Raw genomic sequence first — 26,545 nt, 5'->3', positions numbered from 1 at the left:
GAACAGCACTCACAGTTAGGAAGTTCTTCCTCATGTTCAGGTGGAATCTCCTTCCCTATAGTTTGAAGCCATTGTTCTGCATCCTAGCCTCCAGGGCAGCAGAAAACACGGTTGTTCATTCCTCCCTGTGGCTTCCCCTCACATCTTTATCCATGGTCCTCATCATGTCTCACAATCAGATACAGTGAAGACATCTGCCCTTGCACTTTGCTACTCTGCTGCTGAGTATGCATAAATTACACTGCTTAGCCGGTACTGCACCACCTGACATTCGCCGGGAAGTAGCAGCCCATAGTGAAAGGACCAAGGCAGAGACATCTCCAGCTCATCCCTTGTTTGGGTATCAGCCAGCACGTCAACAACTTAAATCAAGAAATAGTTTTCTAAGATCTACAGAGACACTTGCTGGAACACCCCAGCAAGCGAGAGTCCAAAAGTGGCAGGCTCAAACCCAGTACCTCAATCAATGGCTGATACCAAATGAGAGATTTCCCCCTGGACACACAGAAGACTGGGCGACCTGGAAGGCGCTGAACAGACTGCGCTCTGGCACCACGAGATGCAGAGCCAACCTCAAGAAATGGGGCTACAAAGTGGAGCCCACAACATGCGAGTGTGGAGAAGAGCAAACCATGGACCACCTGCTGCAATGCAACCTGAGCCCCGCCACATGCACAATGGAGGACCTCCTTGCAGCAACATCAGAGGCACTCCAAGTGGTCAGCTACTGGTCAAAGGACATTTAATCAACTACCAAGCTTGCAAACTCTGTTTTGTCTGTTTGTTAAAAAATTCTTAAAATGTAATACAATTGACTGGTTGATGCTGACACGATAAATAAATAAATAAATCATGTCTCCTCTCAGCCTTCTCTTCCGCAGGCTAAACATGCCCAGCTCTTTAAGCCGCTCCTCATAGGGCTTGTTCTCCAGACCCTTGATCATTTTAGTCACTTTCCTCTGGACATGTTCCAGCTTGTCAATACCATAGGTCATAACCACTACTTTGAATTGTTACTGAAAACAGATTGGCAGCCAGTGAAGCAGTTGCCACAAGGGAGGTATTCGCTCCCTGGAGGTCTTGTAAGTTAATTATTAACACAGTTAATTGATTAATGAGACTCACTTTGAGCATTTAATATTTCTAAACTGCTTTGCAATGTACTCTTTTTCTCCTTATGGATAACCCCATTACCATTTTCAGAGGTATGTCGCAAGTCCTGTAAAGCAGCAACAGCAGCCTGGGCTCCTTGCATATCGCCAGCTTCTGTAATTTGGAGATATGATGAGGTGTCTTCATCGGAAATCTCCGTCGTTTGCTGCACAGCAGGCCAGTGACCAGTGGGGGGGAAAAAGGAATGAGCAGACACATCATAAAGATGCCAACAGACAAACAGATAGAAAATTGATTTTAAAGTACATATACGCTGTTGATTAGGGCACAGATACTACAAAACGGTGTATACCTAACATAATGTATCTTTGAACAGTGAAACCAAAAGAATACGGTACAGCAAAATGACACAGATTTAAAACTCTGTAATATGAATTTGTTTTTATGGTGGGCCTTGAAACTATTTCCAACCGAAAGTGACCACAACATGAACCTATCATTCCGGAAGAATCCTAAGACATGGCCATTTGGGCATTTGAAAATACGGAGTAATGGATATAATAATGAAATAACTATATGGCGGAATTGGACATTGTTTTAATTATTAACACAGTTAATTGATTAATGAGACTCACTTTGAGTCTCATTGGAAGTATGTTTCATTATAATGTTTGATTTTATTGTTGCTGATGTTTTTATATTGTATATTGTAATTGTGTCCTTGGTGGCATTGAATTCGTGCCTTGTAAACTGCCTCAAGTTGCCGGAAGGCTGAGGGGCGGTATAGTAATGTACTAAATAAATAAGCCAAAACCAAGGTTACAACAATATCTGTTATAGAACTCCAGTATGCTGATGACAATGTCGTCTGTGCGCATTCAGAAGAAGATCTACAAGCCACTCTAAACACCTTCGCAGAAGCATACACGAAGCTTGGCCTGTCACTGAAGATCGAGAAAACCAAAATACTGTTCCAGCAGTCACCAGCCATCCCCTCCCCAATGCCAGAGATACAACTTAATGGTGTAACATTAGAAAATGTTGACCATTTCCACTACCTTGGCAGCCACCTCTCCACCAAAGTCAACATCGACACCGAAATACAACACTGCCTGAGCTCTGCGAGTGCAGCATTTTCCCGAATGAAGCAGAGAGTGTTTGAGGACCGGGACATCCATAGGGATACCAAAGTGCTTGTCTATAAAGCTATTGTCCTCCCAACCCTGCTTTATGCCTGCGAAACGTGGACTGTCTACAGACGTCACATGCAACTCCTGGAACGATTCCATCAGCGCTGCCTCCAGAAAATCCTGCAAATCTCTTGGGAAGACAAGCGGACAAACGTCAGCATGCTAGAAGAAGCAAAGACCACCAGCATTGAAGTGATGGTCCTCTGCCATCAACTCCGCTGGGCCGGCCACGTTGTCCGGATGCCTGACCACCGTCTCCCAAAGCAGTTGCTCTACTCTGAACTTAAGAACGGAAAACGGAACGTTGATGGACAGGAAAAGAGATTTAAAGATGGGCTCAATGCCAACCTTAAAAACTATGGCATAGACACTGAGAACTGGGAAGCCCTGGCTCTTGAGCGCTCCAGCTGGAGGTCAGCTGTGACCAGCAGTACTGCAGAATTCGAGGAGGCACGAGTGGAGGGTGAAAGAGAGAAACGTGCCAGGAGGAAGGCGCGTCAAGCCAACCCCGACCGGGTCCGCCTTCCACCTGGAAACCGATGCCCTCATTGTGGGAGAAGATGCGGGTCAAGAATAGGGCTCCACAGCCACCTACAAACCCACAAAAATAGTCATCAAAGAAGACCATCCTACTCGTCCAACGAGGGATCACCTAAGTAAGTAAGTAAATAAATAAATAAATAAATAAAAATAAATAAACCTGTGACTGGGTTTTCTTGGAAAGCTTTGTGCAGGTGGGATTGCCATTCTTTTCCTCTGAGGCATAAGGAATGCAACTCGCTCAAGGTCACCCAGTGGGTTTAGAAGATTGAGAGGAGATCCAAACTCTTGTGTCTTGGGTCCTAGTCTAATAGGACCAGGACTGTGGTGCAGCTGGCTGGAAGTCAGCTGCATTAAGATCACTACAGACCGAAAGGTCGTGAGTTCAAAGCCAGTCCAGGTCAGAGTGAGTTTCTGACCATTGTGTAGCTTGCTGTCGACCTTTGCAGCCCGAAAGACAGTTGCGTCTGTCAAGTAGGAAATTTAGGTACCACTTACAATGCCATAAAATCTCCAGCAAGCTGCAAAAGAATGAGGAAGTACTCAATCAGTGTCAAAAATGGACGGTGAAGCGACAGCTCCCCTGGTGGCCAGAATACCCTCATGAATTTGGAAAGTTAAATACCCTCTGTGTGTCTGTTTATATATGTTGTGTGTCTATGGCATTGAATGTTTGTCCTGTATATGTACATTGTAATCCGTCATGAGTCCCTTGTAGGGTGAGAAGGATGGAATATAAATACTGTAAATAAATAAATACATATTCAACGGATCTGAGTGTTTGCTAGGAATGGATTCCCACCATCATGGATTCACCATTGAAGAGGAACTCTCTTATTTATAACTTTTTGATCTTACTTAAGACGAAAGAGCAAAGTGAAGGCAGTTTTTAGGTAAGCTTTAGATGACAAGAAAACTAGAAATGACGCACTATATTACACTCAATTCATGTTTAATTCTGAACACTTCCAAGAGCTGTAACTCAAGCTTTCAAATGAGCCTTGCTCACTTGTGACTCCTAATTGATTTATCTTTTAGTCATCTGTTGTGCTTTTATATTTTAAGTCATTAACCTTCACCGACATTCAGGCTTTATAATTCCCTAAATTTAGGGTCCAATCCTTTGCACATTTTCATAGAGGGAAACTAAACTGAATACAGCAGGAAACCCAGTCTTGTGCCATGTAAATAAAGCAAAATGAGTTTTCTGCGGCCAACCAAAGGAATCCCAGCCTTAACCAGAATGATAATCTATAGGAGATAATTACAATGAAACAAATGCTTGGAAGTTTTGACGTTTTTGCCATCATCTATGTAGTTTATATTCTTTTAATTCTCATCCAGTCCTTCATTACACCACTTTAGAAAAGCACGGGATATTAGGGACCGTTATCAAAGCTCGAATTTACCTCCCACTTCATTTCTCCATCACGTTCCACTAATCTGAGCCCATGTTTGTTTTTCAGGTGTCGGTTGCATTCCCATTTTGTACCATACACAAAGTTGCACACAGGGCACTTGATGCCACCTGCAGAAAAAGAAAATAAAGAAGAAGAAATGAACATGGATGTTGTCACTGTTGTGATGTCAGAATTCTCTCATTAATATTAAATGAAAATATAAGCCTGCCATGTCACCCACAGTTTACTTTCTTAAAAACCAAGTTTAACAACTCTGATGTCTATGTTTATGAAGTGTTGCAGAACTTACACCTACCTCACCTCTCAAGCACTTTCTGTCCATGACTTTTCTCCTGTCCAGTTTGGCTCTTTACAATTATTCATAGTGGTTGAAATTCTGTTTTAGCCATGACTACAGTCAGACTTAATTTATTAGATTTATCTCCTCACTAGATCAGTGTTTCTCAACCTGGGGGTCGGGACCCCTGTGGGGGTTGCGAGGGGGTGTCAGAGGGGTCACCAAAGACCATCAAAAAACACAATATTTTCTGTTGGTCATGGGGGTTCTATGTGGGAAATTTGGCCGAATTCAATCGTTGATGTGATTCAGAATGCTCTTTCATTGTAAGTGAACTATAAATCCCAGCAACGACCAACTCCCAAATGTAAAGGTCTATTTTCCTCAAACTCAATCAGTGTTCACATTTGGGCATATTGAGTATCCATGCCAAGTTTGATCCAGATCAATCATTGTTTGAGTCCACAGTGCTAACTGGATGCAGATGAACTACAACTCCAAAACTCAAGGTCAATGCCTACCAAACACTTCCAGTATTTTCTCTTGGTCATGGGCGTTCTGTGCGCCAAATTTCGTTCAGTTCCATCCTTGGTGGGGTTCAGAATGCTCTTTGATTGTAGGTGAACTATAAATCCCAGGAACTACAACTCCCAAATGACAAAATCAATTATCCCTCCAACCCCACCGTATTGAAATTTGGCATATTGGGTAAGGTAAAGTAAAGTTTTCCCCTGACATTAAGTCCAGTCGTGTCCAAGTCTGGGGGTTGGTGCTCAATTTCTAGGCCAAAGAGCTGGTGTTGTCCATAGACACCTCCAAGGCCGACATGACTGCATGGAGCTCCGTTATTGGGTATTTGTGCCAAATTTGGTCCAGTGAATGAAAATTCATCCTACATTATGATTCATAACAGTAACACAATTACCGTTAGGAAGTAGCAATGATAATAATTTTACGGTTGGGGGTCACCACAACATGAGGCGCTGTATTAAGGGGTCGCGACATTAGGAAGGTTGAGAAACACTGCACTAGATGTACCCGCCACGCGTTGCTGAGGCCAACCTTCCCTCTTTCCCTCCTTCCTTCACTCCTTCTGTCCTTCCTTCCCGTCTTTCCTTCTCTTCTTCCTTCCTTCTCTATCTCTTTCCTTCCCCCTTTTTCTTTCTCTTCTGCTCTCTTCCTTCTCTCGTTCCTTCCCTTCCTCTTTCTCTAAATCTTTCCCCCTTCCTTCGCTCCCTTTCCTTCCTTCTTTTCCTTTTTTCTTTCCTTCTCTCCTTCCTTCCTTCTCTAATTTTCCTTCCCTCTTTCTCTCCTTTCTTCCTTTTCAACATCATTCCTTCCTTCCTTCTCTCTTTGTTTCCATGCTTCCTTCTCTCTTTCCCTCTTTCCCTTCCTCCCTCCCTCCCTCCCTCCCTCCCTCTTTCTTTTCTTTTCTTTTCTTTTCTTTCTTTCTTTCTTTCTTTCTCCCCTTCCTTCCCTCTTTCTTCCTTTTTTCTGTATTGTCATTTAGCTTTTCGTCATTTAGCTTTTGGGGGCTTTTTAAGTCCCTTCTGCTGTGTTTTTTCAGTGTTTTTATGAGTGAAGGACATACATTGGGTTGTTAGGTGTCTTGTGTCCAAATTTGGTGTCACTTCCCCCAGTGGTTTTTGAGTTCTGTTAATCCCACAAATGAACATTACATTTTTATTTATATAGATTGACTCACTATTGAACAACTGTTTGAATGGGTTCAGTCTAGTTCATGAGCTGGGACAAATGAACAAGGATGTCAGCCAGTGGAGATAGACATTTTAATTGTTATTTTGGGATTTATTGAGCTTTGTCTTCTATTATATTTTAAATACAAAACTGTTTACAAAAATGCTTCCTAAACCATCTGATGTGGGGGGATTTCCCTCAATTCTAGCTTCTTCTTTCCACTATTTATTTATTTATTTATGCTATTTCCATCCTGCCTTTTTCCTCAATTTGGAGCCAAGGTGGCTTACAAACAGAGTACAAACATTAAAATCCTTCAATCAGGAGAGCAAAATAGATAAAACAACAATCAATAAAATCCCACATTTCAGTTAATACCATAACCTCCTCCTCCATATATCTCTCCTCCATCCTGATCACAAAATCCCCAAATACTGCCATGGCTCAATTAAAGGCCTTGTTAAATAAGAAAGTCTTGACCCCCTTCCTAAAGCTAAGCAAAGATGGAGCAGCCCTTAGTTCTTCGGGGAGGGAGTTTCAGAGGGCTGGGGCTGCACCTGAGTAGAAGCCTTCTCTAGTTATGCACAAACTTGCATATTGCACTACCATTACACTAGGGACAGCTACTATATTTGTGACATTCAAGGAGTGCTCAAACTAGGTGAATTCCCTGCCATATAAATTTCTAAACTGTGCAATCCTTCACTGTTTGGAATTTTTTTCTGTGCAAAACCCATGGAAACATTTGGGTTTTTGTTTTGTTTTTGCACTTGATTTTCTGCACATGAGATTTTTTATTTTATTTTTTGCACAGAAAATCTTATCTTTGACACAAAAATTACGCTTTCTATGAAAAAAAAAGCCACATGGGTGTTTTCAGAGAATAAGTAGTCAATTCTGAAAAGCCTAGCTCTCAAGTACATTCTTGATTAAATAGTTCACTCTTGACTGTGAAAATAAAGTAATATATATACCCCTCTCGTAACTCTATATTCTTAGTAGCTGTTGGTGAGATCAGGGAAAATTTTCGTGCACTAGAGGATATTTGGATGCCAAATTCTTCAGAACACAGTTGTAACTTCTTAGCATGCTAACAATTTACAACAGTGTGCTGAAGAATTTACAAGTGCAGAAGTTTCTCTCTAAAATATAGCAAAATGGTATGGGATTTCTCTGTTTCGTTTGGCAACACTGAGTTGAAGTTAGGCGACCGCACTCACATTTATTGACAGTCAAGGATTTCCTAAGCTAATGCAAACTTGCAGGTTGTGTTCGCTAAATTGAAATTGCTTCTCTGTTAAGTAACTTAATATGCAACAGTGCATGACACTTCAAGTACCTTTGGCGTAGGACAGGGCAAAGAGAGCATCAGATGCAAAATCTGAAATGAAATATTCATCCCATATCACCCTTTTAATAAAAACTCAATTAGAAGAAAGACCTTTCTGTATTTCTTTTAAAATTAAAATTACTGTAACAATAACACCCTGTTAATTAAAATGGACACCTTTGTCATTCTGACTTTAATTAACGAACAACAAATGGAAGTATGCGATTGTGCTGGTAGCATAAAACTGCTGTAGTTAATTGACATCACAGCTAAAGAGAATTAATTTCTCCCCAATTCATTAAATACTCTGGCACTACGGAGAAAAAAGGTCACTGAATGACACACTTTATCTGCTTTTGACACCAGTGTACACACCAAACTCACATTTGAATATTTCATACTTCTGAAATGTCAGCTGGGAAATTGTTCTGTTGTTTTCTCCCCACAAAAATGAATTAATAGAGTAATCATCCCTTGGAAATCACATTTAATTTTTACATTGCACTGGTTCCTAACTGGAACAGAAATCCAGACCCCTATCGCTAGGAGAAACCAAAGATAAGCCTTAGGATATATATGGGTATGTTGGCATGAACATTTACTTATTTTATAAAGCTTCTTTCATAAGAGCAGCATCTCAAGGTAAACCTGCATACTGGTGGTTAAAGTCCTTTCAAATTGAAATTACGGTGGGCCCACCATATCCGCAGGCTCTGGACTGCAGATTTAGTCAACTGTGGACTGAAAATAGAGAAAAGAGGCAAGAAAAGAACTCTGAGAGCTAGTGCAACCAGTCTAAAAAGCAAACACAGGGTAGGTAATGGCACTCACTGACTCTCCAGAGGTAGTTCATATCTAAGTCAAGGGCAGGTTTAGGGGCCAAAATTATGGATTTTGATATGACCCATGGATACATTGAAGGTCATTTCACAGGAGTGGTGGGTGCTACTGCTATCTCGGGGGGCAGTCCCTAGAGGAAGATGGTGCTTTGTTTAGATTTTCCTGAGATGCACTGTTATATGTATTTTGCCATGGCAAAAACAATAATTCTTCGTAAAGCAGAAGACAGTAGGATAAAACAAAAGCTGTATTCAAGATGGATAGATTCAATCAAGGAAGCCACAACCTTGTTATAACTTATAGACACGGATGTCTCTCATTCACAGTGTTGCTATAAACTGAAGCCAATGTGATGGAGAATAATAACAACAAAAATGCTGGTAACATATTTTCTTCTGAATTGTAAAGAAATCATAAGGTTGAATTCTTCAGTAGCAGCTACTGAAGATCTGGGACCTCAAGCTATGTTTCATCTTCTTTAAAAGTCTGTTACAAGTAGGTTCTTATTAATTGAAACACTTCCTAGAATCTTTCCTGTAATAATGCAAAAACTTGCAAGTTACAGGGAACAGAGCATTCCTCTTAAGCCTTCCACTTGACATTGGTGTGACTTCTTCTTTTTCTTCTCTTCTTGGCTGTTACTGAAACTCTTGACTGTCCATGCATCCAATCATATTGGTTCTTGCTGATCAGATTGTTGTTCTATCCAGTTTGGTGCCGTTTACGGTGGCTGGCCAATAGTGGATGTCCAGGATTTCAGACATGAATAAGAATGAAACAGATCTGCTTCAAAGATGCATTTAGCGAAGGGTTCTCTCCAGACAAGATGGGCATGGGAACACCAGCCTTCTCTTGCTATGGTTCAGAAGCAACTGATATTCATAGAATCACAGAAACATAGAATCAAAGAGTTCGAAGAGACCTCATGGGCCATCCAGTCCAACCCCATTCTGCCAAGAAGCAGGAATATTGCATTCAAATCACCCCTGACAGATGGCCATCCAGCCTCTGCTTAAAAGCTTCCAAAGAAGGAGCCTCCACCACACTCCGGGGCAGAGAATTCCACTGCTGAACGGCTCTCACAGTCAGGAAGTTCTTCCTCATGTTCAGATGGAATCTCCTCTCTTGTAGTTTGAAGCCATTGTTCCGCGTCCTAGTCTCCAGGGAAGCAGAAAACAAGCTTGCTCCCTCCTCCCTGTGGCTTCCTCTCACATATTTATACATGGCTATGATATCCCCTCTCAGCCTTCTCTTCTTCAGGCTAAACATGCCCAGCTCCTTAAGCCGCTCCTCATAGGGCTTGTTCTCCAGACCCTTGATTCAGATTCAGATCCAGATTCAAAACAAGCTGCCTCTGATTTTGGAAGTGGTATAAGAACATTATGACTAAAAGCCAAAGGAACCAAAGATGTGCTTCATCACTGAGCCCTTTAATAATTCACACTGCAAAAAATTGCACTTCTCTTTTTGCTTTCTCAGGACTCAGACAGGCAAACGCTTGGAAACACCTCTTCTTTAAACTTCATCTCTCATTCCTATCTTTGTAACAATGGGAGGGAAGACTCAGTATAAATTCTGAATACTTTCGGCTTGTGTCACCATTTCCATGCTGTTAGAGCATAGGTTAGCGCTTCCGATAGACATGAATTCTTTGCCAAAAAATAAAATAAAGACAACGAATAATTTGGAAGTGCTTTTAGAATGTCATGGTTGGGAGAATTATGTTTTATTCATTATCTGGAGCTGGAGTGTTATTCTGGTATTCATTCTAGTGTAACAAAAAGGGGAAAATGTAAATCCCCACAAGATGCTTCTTTTTTTTGGGAGGGGGAGTTATGCTTTTTGTCATTCAACAAGAGGATAAACAAAGTTGGAAACTATCAGAAATAAAAGTAAAGAATCCAAGTCTCACCACAACAACTCAGTGTTTTCAAATACAATAGAATCTAATTTAGTATCCTTTATTTCCCCACATGCAGCAGTGTTACGTGCTTTGTTATGTCCTGAATCTTTAAATCCATTTCATACTCTACAAGCTACTGGATTGCGCTGTCAGACTGCCAACTGCACAACAGCAAAATATCCCTTGAGAGATGGAAAAAAAAAGAGCACCACACACATCTCCTGCGGCTGCATCTGGATACTCTGCTATTCTGTCAAACCCTTTACTGGGAGTCCAAAGTGAAATTATTTCTCTTAAATGTGCCACTCCCTCCCCCATCTTCTGTGACTGCAGATTGCGGTGACTGTCACAACACTGAATAATACCATAGCTGGAACTGAAGCATGACTTCTTAAAAAAAAACACAGGTGAATAAAGATAAATAAAACCCCAAAATCTCACACTCTGATGCTCTGCTCATTATCTGGAAGCACGCCAAGCTGATTTTGGGGGAAGTCACAGCTGAAATAACGCGTGCAAAAAAACGAAGCACAAAATGAGCATTTTTCAGGGAAACAACATGGAAGACATGCTCGGAACTTAGCAATGCCAGAAATTTACTCCCACATCAGATTGACAAGTGACAAAGAGAAGACTTGGTCAGCATCTTAGGTTAAGTGGTAAATGACAGCCTTGCAGAAAGCACCAGGTGCATTTTCTCAAGCTAAAGTCTGCCATTCCGGGAAAATGAGTAAGAAGAGTTGTGAATGCCTCACTGCAAGCAAGAGGCCAATCCAAAGGCATTGGTGAAAAACCTTCCCAGAACCCCATCGTACGTGACAATTATCGAACAGTCTCCAATATTCCATTTTTTTGGCCAAGATCCTGGAACTTGTTGTAGTCTTCAAGATCTAGAGCAGTGTTTCTCAACCTAGGGGTCGGGACCCCTGGGGGGGGGGGGGGTCACCAGGGGGTGTCAGAGGGGTCGCCAAAGACCATCAGAAAACACAGTATTTTTTGTTGGTCATGAGGATTCGGTGTGGGAAGTTTGGCCCAATTCATTGGTGGGGTTCAGAATGCTCTTTGATTGTAGGTGAACTATAAATCCCAGCAACTATAACTCCCAAATGCCAAGGTCTGTTTTCCCAGTGTTCATATTTGTGCATAATGAGTATCCCTGCCAAGTTTCATCCAGATCCATCATTGTTTGAGTTCATAGTGCATAGTCCAAAACTCAAGGTCAATGCCCATCAAATCCTTCCAGTATTTTCTGTTGGTCATGGGAATTCTGTGTGCCAAGTTTGGTTCAGTTACATTGTTGGTGGAGTTCAGAATGCTCTTTGATTGTAGGTGAGCTATAAATGTCAGCAACTACAACTTCCAAATGACAAAATCAATCCCCCTCAACCCCACCAGTGTTCAAATTTGGGCATATCGGGTATTTGTGCCAAATTTGGTCCAGTGAATGAAAATACATCCTCCATATAAGATATTTACATTACAAGTCATAATAATAGCAAAATAGTAGTTATGATGTAGCAATGGAAAAAAATGTTTGGGGGTCCCCACAACATGAGAAACTGTATTAAGGAGTCACGACATTAGGGAGGTTGAGAACCACTGATCTAGAGGTTCCCTTTTTGTTGTTTATTCGTTCAGTCGCTTCTGACTCTTCATGACCTCATGAACCAGCCTACGCCAGAGTTCCCTGTCAGGGGCCGCCACCCCCAACTCCTTCAAAGTCAAGGCAGTCACTTCAAGGATCCATCCATCCATCTTGCCATTGGTCAGCCCCTCTTCCTTTTTCCTTCCATTTTTCCTAGCATCACTGTCTTCCCCAAGCTTTCCTGTCTTCTCATCATGTGACCAAAGTACTTCATCTTTGACTCTACTATCCTTCCCTCCAATGAGCAGTCAGGCATTATTTCCTGGAGTATGGGCTGGTTGGATCATCTTGCGGTCCAAGGCACTCTCAGAATTTTTCTCCAGCACCACAGTTCAAAAGCGTCTATCTTCTTTCACTCAGCCTTCCTTATGGTCCAGCTCTCACATCCATAGGTTACTACGGGGAATACCATTGTTTTAACTATGCAGATCTTCATTGCCAGTGTAATGTCTCTACTCTTCACTATTTTATCAAGATTGGTCATTGCTCTCATCCCAAGAAGTAAACGTCGTCTTATTTCCTGGTTGCAGTCTGCATCTGCAGTAATCTTTGCTCCTAGAGGTTCCCAGATTAAATTAATTATCGAAATCAGAGTTTCTCAAACTGTGCTCCTCCAGATGTTTTGGACTTCAGCTTCAACAATTCCTAACAGCTGGTAAGCTGGCTGGCATTTCTGGGAGCTGAAGTCTGAAACACCTGGAGGAGTACATTAGTAACTTCTCACAGAAGTCTATTGAAACAAGTAAATCTTTATCTGCTGCTATAGAGACACAATGGAGGGAGCCAGTCTAGACTCTTCAAGGCAGGGGTCCTCAAATGCGGCCCTCCACGGTCATTTACCCGGCCCTCGCGCAGGGTCAACCTAAGTCTGAAACTACTTGAAAGCACACAACAACAACAACAACAACAACAACAACAACAACCCTATCTCATCAGCCAAAAGCAGGCCCACACATCCCACTGAAATACTAATAACTTTTAAAAATGTTCTTCATTTTAATTAGTGTATTCTTTTTAAGTGTTTTTTGCACTACAAATAAGATACGTGCAATGTGCATAGGAATTCATTCATGTTTTTTTCAAATTATAATCCAGCCCTCCAACAATTTTGGGGACTATGACCTCTGTTTAAAAAGTTTGAGGACCCCTTCTTTAAGGAGAGAACTTCAGAGCCTTGGGAAGAGCCACAGAGAAGGCCTTTTCGAATCTACATGTAAGGATGGTGGAATGGAAAGAAGAATCTCCCTTGCATTTATCAAAATCTAGGCAAATTCAGATTGAAGAATAGCATACTTCAGTTATCCTACTCCTGAGCCATGTAAGTAAACCATCTAGAGCTTAAGATCATCTGGGGAGGCCCTGCTCTCAATCCCACCTGCCTCGCAAGTGCAATTGGCAGAGACGAAGGACAGGGCCTTCTCAGTGGTGGCCCCTGGCTATGGAACTCCCTTCCCAAGGATATTAGATTGGCCCCCTTCCTCCTGACTTTCCAAAAAAAAGTAAAGACTTGGCTCTTTGAGCAAGCTTTTGAGAATGCAGCGGAGTAGATAACATGAATGATGAACATGGAATGGCCAGACGATGTTACTGGATAATGTTTTTAACAAGATGACACCAATGATTGTATGCTTTAACGGTTTTTATGTTTTTTATTGTAATGTTGATTGTTTTTAATGGCACATTTATGAATGCCTGACATCGAATTGTGCCAATCTGTAACCCACCTTGAGTCGCCGTATGGCTGAGAAAGGCGGGCTATAAATATCGTAAATAAATAAATAAACAAGTGTGTTCAGGGCTTGAGATGCCAGACTTAAACAAAGCTGCATAGACAGATTTTACACATAACTATTTTCTCTAGGAGTGCTTTTGGAATTGTTCCATTAAAAAATACTTATTGTTTAGTATTTTAAACCTACGTGATTTCCCCACCAAGCTGATCCATGAGAGGATAATGGGCTACCTTTGGTTCTCACGTTCATGTGGATTTTCAATTTCAACACAACACCTGTCTTTGTTTTTTATTTCTTGAAATCACGCCAAAGGCACTCCCCATGAAAGAAAAAGAAATTCCACTGTGATTTACCACTGAAAATGCCAAGCTGGCTCCAGCTAATACTTCAGCTAATACTAACTTAATTGCCCCTTACTTCGAAAAAGTGCGCCCTGCAATGCTTTTGAAGCAAGATTACCTTGTTGGAGAAGGGCTTCAGTAGGAAGTTCTCCAGAGCCTGCATTCACATATTCCTCGTAGGGATGTTTCCTGTTGTAATGTCTTTTCAGAGAACCTGATATATTGCAGGAGTAATGGCAGTGTGCACATCGGAAAGGCTGGAGAAGGAAAAAGGAAATCAATTAATTATATTTGCTTCTTGTTTTTAGAACCTCACCTGAGATACAATGGTCAGAAATTCAGATTTCCGCTCTGGAAATAATGAGATTTAGATCCAGAGATGTGACATTTCCAAGAAAACCCTTAATTTTTTTAAAAAAACTTCACATTATTAGTACCTTTATTTATTTATTTATTTATTTATTTATTTATTTGCAGTATTTATACCCTGCCCTCGTCACCTCAAGGGGAACTCAGAGCAGGTTTCAGAACACACATATGGCAAACATTCAATGCCAATTATTATTATTTTTATTTATTTACTATATTTAGACCCCGCCCTTCTCACCCCGAAGGGGACTCAGGATGTAATTGTAATTATACAATTAACAAGGACAGACAACACAAACAGAAGTAAAGGCAGCTTTTCCCATCTTATTTCCGGCATCCTGGAGGCTGTGCTTGACCACCAGGGCAGGGGCAGGGGGTGTTGCTACTAGAGGTTTGCAACAGGCTTTTTCTAAGTAATAGAGAGGATCAGAACCTTTTCTGTTACAGTTGCTTCAGCATATAACAAGGCACTAGATTTGCAAGCTTTGAGCTTTGCATTTGGCTTAGCTTGATTACTTGTTTGAGCTGAAGAAACCTTTGGCTCTTGCTGGGAGTGGTTACACAGCGTCCTGAAGCTGAATCCATTTGGAGTGCCAAGGAAACTGACTGTTTATGGCATGATAAGGACATTCTACTGATAACTAAGTGGAGAGAGTGTATTACTTTGGTATGTGTTTACATATTGTCGTGTAAAGAAGAAGATTCACTGAGGATGTCTGCCATAGATGAAGGTGAAACATCAGGAGAGAATGCTTCTAGAACATGGCCATATAGCCCGAAAAACCTACAACAACCCAGTGATTCCAGCCATGAAAGCCTTCGACAATACATTGAGTAAAACTGAGTTTCTAATAATTAGAAAGTTAAACACAAATTTCAAGGATCTGTTTGCTCTTCCTCATAAACGTGCTCTTTCACAACTGATTGGGATCATCATGGCTACACTCACGGTGTTATAATCTTTTCAACTGGGAGGCCCATCAACTAGAACTAATGCTAATTATCTTCACAGCCAGTAAAATCTGACATGCCACTGGATCTTTCAAAGTTTGTCTTCTACTTGTGCTTTCCCAGAAAACAATGGGGCAAAAATCTGTTCCTAAACCGGCTGCATTATTCTGTCTTGTCCTGATTTGTCTCGATATGAAGGTTGCAGGAATGTGTGTCGGCATAGAAATACTACATGCAAGATGTATATTATATGAAAACCCCTCACTATTTGGTTTACCAGGTTGCATCTCCATAGTCAATTTGGAGCTCATGCATTTTCAGGCATTCCGTCCATTTCAAACAGAAGGAATGCAGGGCTCTAATTAGCAACACAAGCTAGAATATTAGTTTTCAAAAGAGATGCTGAAAAATAGCTTGCCTTGCAACTGGCAAGGTAATTTGAAGCTTATAAACATCACTGTTCTCTGATTGAATGGAAACCCTGTCTTCAGAAGTAGCCCAGCTGAAACTAAATCTTATGCTTTGCACACACAAAAAAATTAATCACCTTGCAAAAATCAATAAGTACCCGTGTCCTACAAGATTCCCTCTAGAGACCTCAAATAAATCCATGCAAATGGTCTTGCTGACTAGAATATTGAGTAAAACAACGCAAAAACATTCCTGTAGCATGTTTTAAGTTCACAAAAACTCTGAGAAGTAATTATTCACATGTTCTTTTTGTCAATGGGAAAGCTAGAAGTGAAGGAGGACTGGAAATCAGATGCTTCAGGTTCAAAGAGAAGGTAACAAATACATAAAATCATAAGTGTCCCAAAGATATGTGCCTCATCTATTTCTTAAATTCCAAACAGCTTGTTATTACATTATCATGGATTGTATTTTAAAAACAAATGTTGGTCTTATGATGCCATTGGAGAAAGGCTCTTTAAAATGTCTGGGAGCACTTAGAATTTTTGATGTCCTCATTAGGATAAATAAAAATTTATTAAAAGGGTATCCACAACCAGACAGCAAAGGAAGGAGAATCTTTTCTTTCCAATCAGTGATTCCTTTGTATTGTCAAAGGCTTTCATGGCTGGAATCACTCTAAAATTGCAACAGCACAACAACAGAGAGGAAGCAGGCAGGTACATCTAATTACCTCTCAACAAAAATTTGCTCCAGGCACAGCCAGCCCATTGTATGCTAATCAAGGTGGTCAGTTGAAACATTCACACCTAGCTCCAGCAGGAAAGAGTCCTTTGTCCCACCCTGGTCATTCCACAGATATATAAACCCTTTTTCCTAGTTCCAACAGACCTCACTACCTCTGAGGATGCTTGCCATAGATGCAGGCGAAACGTCAGGAAAGAATGCTTCTAGACCATGGCCGTACAGCCCAAAAAAACCTACAACAACCCAGTGATTCCTTTCTTTCCCATCCCATCAAACACCTGAAACAATTAATTCCTCATGCTGCATTCCCTGCTATGAATGTGAAAGGACAGTAATGATGCTGTATCACCTTCATTAACCCAAAGTCCCAAGCATCTCAAACTCTGAGGATTACCTAGGAAGAAATCCCACTGGATCATTACAGCACACCAAAATACCCGGGAGTCACTCTGGACCATTCTCTGACTTATAAGAAGCACTGCTTGAACATCAAGCAAAAAGTGGGTGCTAGAAATAATATCATACGAAAGCTAACTGGAATAACCTGGGGATCACAACCAGACACAGTGAAGACATCTGCCCTTGTGCTTTGCTATTCTGCTGCTGAATATGCAGGCCCAGTGTGGAAAACATCTCACTACACTAAAACAGTGGATGTGACTCTTAATGAGACATGCCGCATTATCACAGGATGTTTACGTCCCACACCACTGGAGAAATTACACTGTTTAGCTGGTATTGCACCACCTGACATCCCCCGGGAAGTAGCAGCCAGCAGTGAAAGGACCAAAGCAGTGAGGTCCACCCTCTGTTCGAATATCAGCCAGCATGCCAATGCCTTTATAGAATCATAGAAATGGAAGGGACCTCATGGGCCAAGAAGCAGGAAAATTGCATTTAATCAAGAAACAGCTTCCTAAGATCTACAGAGATACTCGTAGTAACACCTCAGCAAGCAAGAGTCCAAAAATGGCAGGCTAAAACTCAGCACCTCAACCACTGATTGAGACCAGATGAGAAATTCTCTTCTGGGCACACAGAAGAGTGGACGACTTGGAAGGCAGTGAACAGACTGTGCTCTGGCACCACAAGTTGTAGAGCTAACCTTAAGAAATGGGGCTACAAAGTGGAGTCCACGACACGCGTGTGTGGAGAAGTGCAAACCACAGACCACCTACTACAATGCAATCCAATCCCTGCCACGTGAACTGGAGGACCTTCTCACAGCGACGCCAGAGGCACTCCAAGTGGCCAGCATTTCTTTGAAATAGTCCTTATCTGTTTTCTCTGAGTGTTCTTCAAACTGGATAAAGTTCTATTTCAGGATATTTATGTGTGTAAATATAAAACTGCAGTTAGTTTAAAGGTTTTGCTTATACTTGAAATAAAAGGAAGGGGAAAGGTTTATTATATGTTTTAAAACCAAAGCATGAATTCCTTATTTACTTCGTTACACTTTATGAATGTTGCAGGCTCCTTTGGGGACTCTGGTTGAAAACAAGAATCATATCCATGAAATAAATAAGATTTTTTTAAAAACCCTGGAAATACGCAAAGGGCCGCAAAAGACGTCAAAACAGAAAGAATGAAGGTACCTGTTGGGAATCACAACACTGAACCATACATAAAATTTAACCTTTGTGTTTCAATTCATTACCTGTAATCATTCAAAGCCTTTTTCTATTGGACAAGGCTACTGCATATCAGATTCCTAATCTTTTCTCAGCTCCTTCTATTCATAAAGCCATCTTACTTCTGACTCACTCGCTGTGTTTTCTTCACAGTTTGGTATATACTACCAACTCTGGGGAAGGTTGGGAGAGATCTACAGCCTTTCTTGACCCAGCAATTATTATTTATTTATTTGTTTAACGTCACTTTTATCCCGCCCATTTCAGTCCGAAAGCGACTCAGGGTGGCGAACAAATCGGCAACAAGTAGATGCCGTACATAAATACATACATCAGTTAAAAGCAAAAAAATACATCATAAAACATTTAAAAACCATAGAAGCAATAAAAACAATAAAAATTATAAAACTATGTCTTCCTGTTCAATTCCTCAAGCGTTTCCATCGTCTGAGGTATTCCTTGTTCATATTCCAATTTAAGTCTATCTGGTCATGCTGAAGTTCCAAACGCTTGCTCACCAAGCCAAGTTTTCACTCTTTCCCGCAAGGTCAGGAGGGAGGGGGCCGATCTAATATCCCTAGGTAGAGAGTTCCAAAGCCGAGGGGCAACCACAGAGAAAACCCTGTCTCTCGTCCCCACCAGACGCACCTGTGAGGCAGGCGGGATCTCAGCTTCCTAGAAGGTTCATAGGGTGAGATGCGTTTGGATAGATAAGCTGGGCTGGAACCGTTTAGGGCTTTAGAGGCTAAAGCCAGCATTTTGAATTGTGCCCGGAAGCAAACTGGCAGACAGTGGAGCTGGCGCAACAGTGGAGTTGTATGCTCTCTGAGTGCAACTCCCGTTAGTAACCTTGCTGCCGCACGCTGGACCATTTGAAGCTTCTGAGCAGTTTTCAAAGGGAACTCCAACGTACAGCGTGTTGCAGTAGACCCTAACCCTAACCCTAACCCAAAAATCTTGCATGTGGCCGGCAGTAATCTGACACTCCCAACTGACTGACAGACCACCCTGTTGCTGGGTTGTTGTGAGTTTTGCAAGCTGTATGGCCATGTTCCAGAAGCATTCTCTCCTGACTTTTCACCTTCATCTATGGCAGGCATCCTCAGAGGTTGGGAGGTGTGTTGGAAACTAGGAAAATTGGGTTTATATATCTGTAGAATGTCCAGAGTGGGAGAAATAATTATTGTCTGCTTGAGGTAAGTGTGAATGTTGCAACTGGCCACCCTGATTAGTATTGAATGACCTTGCAGCTGCAAAGCCTGGCTGCTTCCTGCCTGGGGGAATCCTTTGTTGGGAGGTGTTATTCACAGCAACCCAGTTATTCTGGCCATGACAGCCTTCCACAACATAGAGATTGGTCTCTCCTGAAACACATCATTCCATAATTATGTGCATGTGCATGTACACAGACATGCACACACAGTCTTCTGTTCCAAAATGGAAATAACTTCTGTAACACGTTATTTCTGAATTAGGTTCATATTACAGATGGAGAAACTCAATCAAAAAACCCTGAGTCATAGAATCATAGAATCATAGAATCAAAGAGTTGGAAGAGACCTCAAGGGCCATCCAGTCCAACCCCCTGCCAAGAAGCAGGAATATTGCATTCAAATCACCCCTGACAAATGGCCTCTGCTTAAAAGCTTCCAAAGAAGGAGCCTCCACCACACTCTGGGGCAGAGAGTTCCACTGCTGAACGGCTCTCACAGTCAGGAAGTTCTTCCTAATGTTCAGATGGAATCTCCTCTCTTGTAGTTTGAAGCCATTGTTCCGCGTCCTAGTCTCCAAGGAAGCAGAAAACAAGCTTGCTCCCTCCTCCCTGTGGCTTCCTCTCACATATTTATACATGGCTATCATATCTCCTCTCAGCCTTCTCTTCTTCAGGCTAAACATGCCCAGTTCCCTAAGCCGCTCCTCATAGGGCTTGTTCTCCAGACCCCTGATCATTTTAGTCGCCCTCCTCTGGACACATTCCAGCTTGTCAATATCTCTCTTGAATTGTGGTGCCCAGAATTGGACACAATATTCCAGATGTGGTCTAACCAAAGCAGAATAGAGGGGTAGCATTACTTCCTTAGATCTAGACACTATGCTCCTATTGATGCAGGCCAAAATCCCATTGGCTTTTTTTGCCGCCACATCACATTGTTGACTCATGTTTAACTTGTTGTCCACGAGGACTCCAAGATCTTTTTTACACGTACTGCTCTCGAGCCAGGCGTCTGCAAGACGTGACCAGGGCTGTTTGTTGTAGGAGACTTGGAGGTTTCTCATTCATGGGGTTGCTATAAGGCTAAGTTGACTTGATGGCAATTACACTCCAGAATGAAGCCAAGGACATTGTCAGGGAAGAATGCAAAAAGATATACTCTGTAGTCAAAAAGAAAGAAGCCTCAGTGAATGACAGTTTAAACTCTTCAGCAGTTAAAGACAGATGGGAAACAAAAGTAAAAGAAGTAGTCAGAATCTGGAATGCATGGTAGGTGTGAATGTTTCAATTGGCCACTTTGATTAGCATTTAATGGCCTAGCAATATCAAGGTCTGGCTTCTTACTGCCTGGGGGAATCCTTTGTTGGGAGGTAATTAGATGGTCCTGATTTTTTCATGTCTGGAATTCCCCTATTTTTGAGCATTCTTTATTTACTGTTATGATTTTAGGGTTTTTAAATACTGGTAGCCAGATTTTGTTGCATTTGTTCCAATAGCACCAGGCTGTTCATCCAATCTTCCCAGCACCTTTCTTACCTTGAAGGAAGCATGCTGCTCCATGTGCCGTAGAAGTTGTGGTTTTTGAGCGGCAGTATAATCACACACTGTGCACTTGAATTGTTTTCCTGAAACAGAAATCAAAAAGTTCAGATACAACCAGAGTGCCATGCCAAACAGAAGGGGAAAATGCTGCGGAGAAACTATAAAGAGGTGGTCGGAGGAAAGGACAGTGTACCCCAATGCTATGTGGTCAGTTGCTCCAGAAAGAGCAACCTTGGAAATGTGTTCTGACAGGATGAGGTGACCTGAATGACATGCACCACCCCAACAAGACCCAGAGACTCCCTTCCAGCCTACAGTTTCATTCGTCATAGTACTTCACTTTGGATAACTCAAAGGATTAAAGAAGAGCAAGCAAACCAGTCAGTCATATAGTCCACAAACAAAATTCAGAAACAGAGTAGAGCAATCTCCTTTACAAAAAGTGAGGCCCTTTCTACACTGCCATATAAAATCCAGATTATCTGCTTTGAGCTGGATTATATGGCAGTGTAGACTAATAAAATCCAGTTCAAAGCAGATAATGTGGATTGTCTGTTTTGATAATCAGGATTATCTGGCAGTGTAGAAGGGGCCTGAGCTTTGGCTTCCCCTAGGAACTTTCAGTATCCAAGGGATGGACCCAGGAGGGAAAACAAAAACAAAATCAAACTGAATGCAGACGACCTATCGTCAGTCCCAAGATGAAGTCACAGAAGTTCTGGCACTCCATCCCAACTGTTTTGGTTAAATTTCCACATTTTTCAACCCAAAATATACTTAAATAATTTAAAAGGGCTACATATGTTGTCCGGAGAGGGCCCACCCCAAACTAGACAGTATTATCCCGCTCCCCACACACACACATACACACACAAGAATCTGCAGCAAATTAAACCACGAACAAACTTCACTGTCCCAAAAAAGTTACAACAACATGTTTCACCCTCTAGAAAAGGCTGGGATGAATAGGCATTTGAAAAAATGACTCAGCCCTGATAGGCAAGTCTTACAGGTGATTCCTTACCAATCTGCTCTTTTAATATCCTTCTAGCCATGATGGATTTTTAATCCATTTTGATGTTCACTTTTAATGTTTTTAGTTGTACTGTTCTTTTTTAACTGTAAGTTGTCTTGAGTCTTAACTTTAGGAGAAAAGTGTGAAGCAACAACCATGATGATGTCCAGAAGATACTTATTTGTTCAAGTTTACACTGCATGGTCTAAGACAGCATTTCTCAACCTGGGGGTCGCGAGGAGGGTGTCAGAGGAGTTGGGAAAGGGCATAATGAAACACATATTTCTGATGGTCTTTAGGAACCAAGTTTGTTCCAAATCGATCCTTGTTTGAGTCCCCAGTGCTCTCTGGAAGTAGGTGAACTACAATTCCAAAACTCAAGGTCAATGCCCATCAAACCCTTTCAGTATTTTCTGTTAGTCATGGGAGCTCTATAAATCCCAGCAATTCCAAATTCCAAATATCAAAGTCTATTTTCCCCAAGCTTCATCAGTGTTCGCATTTGGGCATATTGAGTATTGTGCCAAATTTGGTCCAGATCCATCATTGTTTGAGTCCATAGTGCTCTCTGGATGTAGGTGAACTACAACTCCAAAACTCAAGTTTAATGCCCACCAAACCTTTCCAGTATTTTCTGTTGGACATGGGAGTTCTGTATGCCAAGTTTGGTTCAATTCCATTGTTGGTGAAGTTCAGAATGCTCTTTGATTGTAGGTTAACTATAAATCCCAGCAACTACAACTCCCAAATGACAAAATTAATGCCTCCCAACCCCGCCAGTATTCAAATGTGGGCATATTGGGTATTTGTGCCAAATCTGGTCAGCCAGATTTGGCACAATAAACGCCCAGTGAACGAAAATACATCCTGCATATCAGATATTTACATTATGATTCATAACAATAGCAAAATTACAGTTATGATGTAGCAACAAAATAATTTTATGGTTTGGGGGTCACCATAACATGAGGAACTGTATTAAGGGTTCGGGGCATTAGGAAGGTTGGGAAACACTGGTCTAAGACGTAATGGCATAAAATACTTAAGAGTGCCTTATCTTGCTCTCCTTAAATGCTAAACTGGTCCCCATGTCTCTTTCACACTCATTTTTTTTGTTTTTAATGTATGCATTTATTAGAAATTCAATGTGGTAAGGGCATATTTAAACCTGTCCAGAGATCTGTTATATTCCCATCCTTTCTTTATAACCAGGTCACCGAGATATTCTATTTGAAATCCCTTTAAAAACAGCTGCCATAGACTTAAAAGGGAACCCAAAAGCGAAAGCTGAAAAGAGAAATCTACACTAACTTGTCAAAAAGAAAAAAGCTATGCTTTCCAAAATCTGGGTTGTTGATAAAACCTGGATGCAGTTTTGTGCAGATGATAGTTTCTATAAAACACAGAAGTGAAAAAAAAGTTTAGACTCATAGAGTTGGAAGAGACCAAAACCCAACACTATTCTACCATGCAGGAATACACACTCAAAGCACTCCCAATAGATGGTCATCTATTTAAAAATTTGTTTAAAAATTTCCAGAGAAGTTATACTCCTGTTGAAAAGCTCTTACTATTTGGAAGTTCTTTCTAATGTTTAGTTCTTGAAAATTAATTACAAATTATGTCACTTCTAAAGAATTCTGTGACTTCATTCTGTATGTTAGGCTTCTATAGAGTAAGGTGTGATGTTTGTACTGGATTTTCCATGTGAGTTAGACCATCCATCAACAATCACACCTTGGTCAAGCATTTTGAGGACCCTTCCACACAGCCCTATATCCCAGAATATTGAGGCAGAAAATCCCACATTATCTGAGTGTGGACACAGGGCCCTTCCACACAACCCTATATCCCAGAATATCAAGGCAGAAAATCCCACAATGTCTGCTTTGAACTGGGCTATCTGTGTCCACACTCAGATATTGTGGGATTTTCTGCCTTGATATTCTAGGATATAGGGCTGTGCGGAAGGGCCTTCAGTCATTGCTGATTGGTAGCAGAGAGCCAACGCACAACTACACAAAAGAGAGGTATGCACTTGCCACTACAAAGAAGATTTCCAATGGAAGTGATTTTTGATGGTCTCTCACATAGCAATCCTTACCTAAATTTTATGTAAGCTCATTGTTCACATGTAAAATAGACTCCAGTCATACACCTACATGCAATATAGCAGGGGTCCTCAAACTTTTTAAACAGAGGGCCAGGTCACACAATAACAACAACAACAACAACAACAACAACAACAACAACAATCTTTATATATACCCTGCCACCATCTCCCCAAAGGGGACTCAGGGCGGCTAACATGAGGCCAAGTGCAAAAATAATACAGCAAAGTTAAACACAAAATAACAGAAAAATTACATCGCAACAAAATACATAAAATAAACAGTGCACAGTAACATAATAAAAATCAACACAAAGGGTAGACCAAATGTGCAGGATAACATGTAAAAATTTCAAAAAGTTAAAACCCTGGGTGAGATAGGAATAGAAAAAAGTGCATTTATAAGGAAGGAGCCCAAGAAAGAGGAGCAGTGGGGTATGGCCTTCATTAAGGACAGGGGGAAGTGCATCATGAGGACAACTATAGATGTAAACAAACAAAATGGGATAAATGGTCACTCACCAAAGGCACATCGGAAGAGCCAAGTTTTAAAATCTTTCTTAAAGGCTGCTAAGTGTGGGGGCTGCCTAATCTCACCAGGTAGCGAATTCCAAAGTTGGGGGGGGGGGGGCACAGCGGAGAAGGCTCTTTCCCTCATTCCCACAAGTTGTGCCTGTGATAGAGGGAGGGGTGAAAGAAGGGCCCCTCCAGAATAATCCGGCCCTCTCAAACCATTGGAGGTCCGGATTATAATTTTTTTAAAAAAAACATGAATGAATTCCTATGCACACTGCTCATATCTTATTCGTAGTGCAAAAAAACCCCACTTTAAAACAATACAATAATTAAAACGTAGAACAATTTTAACAAATATAAACTTACTAGTATTTCAATGGACAGTGTGGCTTATGAGATAGGATTGTTGTTGTTGTGTGCTTTCAAGTTGTTTCAAACTTAAGTTGGCCCTGAGTGAGGGCCAGGGAAATGACCTTGGAAGTCTGTATTTGTCCCCCGGGCCTTCGTTTGAGGACCCCTGCAATATAGCATGCTATGTAGCCACCATGACCCAAATTTTGGTCCTGATCATAGAATCAGGAAGAGACCTCATGAGCCATCTCGCCTAATCCCCTTCTGCCCCTTCTTGCATTCAAAGCATCCCTGACTGATGGCCATCCAGCCTCTGCTTAAAAGCCTCCAAAGAAGGAGCCGCCAACAGAGTTCTACTGCTAAACAGCTCTCACAGTCAAGAGAGCTCTTCCTCAAGTTCAGGTGGAATGTCCTTTCCTGTAGTTTGAATCCATTGTTCCGCATCCTAGTCTCCAGGGCAGCAGAAAACAAGCTTGTCCGCTCCTCCCGATGACTTCCCTCACATATTTATACATGGCTATCATGTCTCCCCTCAGCCTTCTCTTCTGAAGGCTAAACATGCCTAGCTCTTTAAGCTGCTCCTCATAGGTCTTGTTCTCTAGACCCTTGATCATTTGAGTTGCCCTCCTCTGGACACATTCCACCTTGTCAAGATCTCCTTTCAATTACAGTTGCCAGAATTGGACACAGTGATTCCAGGTGTGGTCTGGCCAAGGCAGAAAAGAGGGGTAGCATGAGATCCCTGGATCTGGGGCAGAGAGTTCCACTGCTGAACAGCTCTCACGGTTAGGAAATTCTGATAAAGATCTACTTACCATCAGCAGTATGGAGGAGTTTGTGGCTTTTCAGGGTGCCCTTGGATTTGAACTTTTTCCCACACATGTCACACAGGTGGGTTTTTTCAGTGCTGTGGCGGTTCATGTGCGCTTTGAGGTTGCTTTTGCTGCGAGTGGCATATTCACACAGAGAACATTTGAATGGCTTGATGCCTATGAAAAGAGGTGAGAAACATGGACATTCAGTGAGGCTTGCCAGGCACATGCTTGCCTGGGGGTTGCAACCATTATTTCTGGCCGGAAAGTGTTCTAGCACTATTTTAACGATATAAGGATGAATTACAGGGCAAATATCACACTGAGTCTGGCTACGACATAACAATTCTTTCCTTTCTTCTATTGTCTCTCTGTGCCAGATTACACAGAGACAAAAGAATTCAAAATAATAATTACTGAAGAAGTCTTGACTTATCTGCTGAAGCAGAAAATTACAAAACACATATTTTTGGACTTGATGAGCAACAAGCCACTGATTTACATAAACTTTGTTTTAACTCCAAAATAAGATACAGCAGGAGGCTGCCAAAAACTGACACACGCTCCGTTTTCAGTGTATGAAGGGACCACACTCTGCGGTGGGAATATATTGCGTGCCATTTATCATGTTGCAAACTGAATGAATGAGGAATGCAATAAATACAGTCAGCAGTGGGCATTAAAGCATAAGCTGTAGGATAGCTGTGTCTGTGATAGGGCTTTTTGTTGTTTTTTTTACATTGTAAGGGATAGTCTTCAAAGTGATTTGTTTAAATTAAAGCATCAGTTCAATTTATTTTAATGTGGCATACACAACAGTAAGATATACAGTCACCAAAGGGATGC

At 41.5% G+C, this 26,545-nt stretch overlaps 1 protein-coding gene across 4 annotated transcripts in view; it reads right to left on the bottom strand.

Annotated features, from left to right (window-relative positions):
- The window catches only part of ZFAT (zinc finger and AT-hook domain containing), a 185,476-nt gene that overhangs the window by 29,398 nt on the left and 129,533 nt on the right, over positions 1–26,545 (bottom strand). For all 4 annotated transcript variants that reach the window (XM_067467276.1, XM_067467277.1, XM_060775905.2 and 1 more), the window contains 5 exons: positions 25,703–25,876; positions 20,890–20,978; positions 14,150–14,288; positions 4,253–4,371; positions 1,195–1,318 (listed from right to left, as the gene is read on the bottom strand). In XM_067467276.1, coding sequence (XP_067323377.1) covers positions 1,195–1,318; positions 4,253–4,371; positions 14,150–14,288; positions 20,890–20,978; positions 25,703–25,876 — 645 coding nt within the window. The remainder of the gene's footprint in view (positions 1–1,194; positions 1,319–4,252; positions 4,372–14,149; positions 14,289–20,889; positions 20,979–25,702; positions 25,877–26,545) is intronic.

This window comes from Anolis sagrei, chromosome 4 (assembly GCF_037176765.1).
Source record: "Anolis sagrei isolate rAnoSag1 chromosome 4, rAnoSag1.mat, whole genome shotgun sequence".
Lineage (NCBI taxonomy): Eukaryota > Metazoa > Chordata > Lepidosauria > Squamata > Dactyloidae > Anolis > Anolis sagrei.
This window is presented reverse-complemented; position numbering and strand designations above follow the sequence as displayed.